At 37.8% G+C, this 2,880-nt stretch overlaps 1 protein-coding gene across 1 annotated transcript in view; it reads right to left on the bottom strand.

Annotated features, from left to right (window-relative positions):
* Positions 1-2,880, bottom strand: part of yes1 (YES proto-oncogene 1, Src family tyrosine kinase) — a 25,491-nt gene that overhangs the window by 2,168 nt on the left and 20,443 nt on the right. The window contains exon 11 of the mRNA XM_034886715.1: positions 2,073-2,204. Within this exon, the coding sequence (XP_034742606.1) occupies positions 2,073-2,204 (132 nt within the window). The remainder of the gene's footprint in view (positions 1-2,072; positions 2,205-2,880) is intronic.

Here is a 2,880-nt window from a genome sequence, read left to right on the forward strand (position 1 = left end):
CCAGGGTCTACAAACCCTATCCAACGGACTAAAGAAAAACATCTTGGTTTGGTAAAGATTCTTGCAAAAAATATTTTTTATCAGTGTTTCAATGAAAATGATGATCCAAAAAAATTGGTCAATCCCTCCAATTTTGTGAATCATATCATAATATCAGTCAAAAAGAATTGCAATTTGATATTTTCCTTATATTGTGACACACACACACACTTTGTTTAGTAGATTTTATTTTTTCATTTCATTACAAAAACTAAAGTTCCCTGTTTTGAAAGACCTGTGTAATCGTGTTACTGCAGGTAACAACAGGACAAAAATAAGACATCGGGACAGAGATTTAGGGGGGAAAAGGAGTTTAAATGCTCTTAAGTGCAACTTAAATGAAAATCTATCAACGCAGGAATGTTTCCTATCTTTTGTTACTTTCTTAGATAATCATGTCGATGTGACTATGTCCTCGTGCTTCATCTTCTGGCCGGATCCTGCCCTACTAGAGCGTCAGAGTTGTGGATTCCTTCCCAAAAGAGGGAGGCAGTGATCCTAAACCCTGTGACACAGCGTTTAAAACTGTTCCACGGGGGAGCTGAACTGCTGCTAAAAGGAGGTTATGACACCGAGTCCGTGGTATGGTCACAACCGCATCCTCCGCCTCTCCACTCCGTCACCCCCCTCCACCTCTCGGTGGGAGAGGGGGGGATCAGATTATCTCTCACACTTGGGGAGAGGGAAGGCCCAGAGCAACTGCTGAGACCAGGATATGGTGGCGGTGGTGTGTCGGATGCTGAGGTGTTTGCGTGATAGATGTCTTGGATTGCAAACCCTTTGCTCTTATAACATGACTGTCATATATCTGAGTGAGTGTATGTATCTATAAATACACACACAGACCAAGGTTAATATAGTTTTGCATTGGTCATTAGTTTTTATTTTTATTTCAATTTGACTTTTTGTTAATTATTTAGTTAAAACAGGTTTGCTAGTTCAGTTTTATTTTTTGAAAATGCTTAGATTTAATGTTTATTTTAGTCTTTTTAAGTCTGTGTTCAGTTTGTTGTGTTGAATTTGACATGAAATGTTTGAATTTCTGGGTTCCCAGTCGGAAACTATAATACAATATACAGGTATACGGTCAGAAATGTCAACTCTGAAAGATATATCTGCTCAACAAAGCTTGACAAAAACGAAAACTAAGGACATTTATTCGATGATTTAATTTAATTTTCGTTAGTTTTGCAAACAGACATTACAGTTTTAGTTAGTTAGAGATTTTTTGTAATGCCTCCCTTTTATTTTTATTTCTGTTAACGATAATGTTTTTTCCCACCTAGTTTTTGTACGTTTCGTTAACGATTACAACCCATGCCATGCTTGGTACGTGGTCTTGGTATACCTGGCTCATACTGCTTCTACACTATTAAAACAAGAGCATAGAAATGGAGCTCCCCCAAAGGACTGCAGCACAGCAAGACAAGAGCCACAAATGCCTGATGAGTCATACAAAAAATTTAAGAAGGGAAAAGAGTGGGTACAGCCTCCACGATTTGCTGCTCTGCAGTGAATAATTAGAACGAACGGTTAGCACTGGAACCAAGATGGCCAAGGGAGCCAAATGGACCTTTACAAGAGATGGTGGTTAAGTCTGCCATATGGCACGCTCTGTAATCAGTGCCAGTGGAACACTGTTAACCCCAGACACACACTGCAGTACTGCTCTCAACCAGCAGGGGTCAGAAATGAGGTGGCAGATGACAGGAAAAGGGAGATCATATAGAAGTGTGTATGTAAGTGGTACTTTCCCATGCACTGATAAGTCATTACTCATCTTCCGTTGACTCATATCAGCTATATACAGTAGAGTGATGTATTCTGATCTACATGTGTAAGATAATATTATTAAAAGCTTTAGATGATGATGAGTAGCATCAGAGCAAGATATTAAAAATGATGAGCAACTTTAAAACCAGAACATGACAAGAAAAGACAGCCTCCAAAGTTAAAATAAAAAAGGAACAAAGGAAGGAAGACATAAAAACACACTTCTGGCAACCACATATCTGTTTAGCTCTCACGGTTACCTGGGTATGGTACCCTGCCCTTGGTCACCAGTTCAGTCAGTAGTATACCAAACGACCACACGTCTGATTTGATAGTGAAGCGGCCGTACAGAGCAGCTTCAGGGGCCGTCCACTTGATGGGAAATTTAGCTCCTGGAAAAAGGAAAAAAGAGTCGTAGGAGTAATAGACTTTGAAATTTTGACTTTTTGGCTCAGGCTAAATCCTTCTTTTCATGTTTGATCTTCTGGCTATTTTCTTAATTAATAGTTTAGTCTTTAAAAGAGTGAAAAAGCAGCAAATTCTCACATTAATTAAATAAATATGACAAAGTAATTCTGATGATTAAATAATTGATTAATCAATAAACGAGTAAAGCACTGTTGCCTAAATAGACAGAATATACGACAAAATAATTGTGTCAGCATGTGAACTTACACTTCCGTTCAAGCATGTATCAAATGTTAAATCATTGTCATTATTGATTAGTCTGCTGATTCTCATTTTGATTAATCAATCAATAATTTACTACAAAAGGTCTACAAAAGGTCAGTAAATAGTAAGAAAATAGCAATTTCTACATGACATGAAATATTTAAATGACTTTTTCTATCCAGCCAACTCTTCACAAGTCAAAGATATTCAGTTTTCTATCACATAGGATAACAGTTTTAGCTATAAAACCAGTGTTGTGGTCATGGCAAGAGATAAATTGAAGATCCACAATAGGCGGAGAGGTTCAGAATGAATTTCTAGTCTATGTATAGCCAATGCAGGATCTCACAAATGCAGACACAAGTGTGTCTAGTTCTCTCTCTCTCACACACACAC

Source organism: Etheostoma cragini, chromosome 12 (assembly GCF_013103735.1).
Source record: "Etheostoma cragini isolate CJK2018 chromosome 12, CSU_Ecrag_1.0, whole genome shotgun sequence".
Taxonomy (NCBI): Eukaryota; Metazoa; Chordata; class Actinopteri; order Perciformes; family Percidae; genus Etheostoma; species Etheostoma cragini.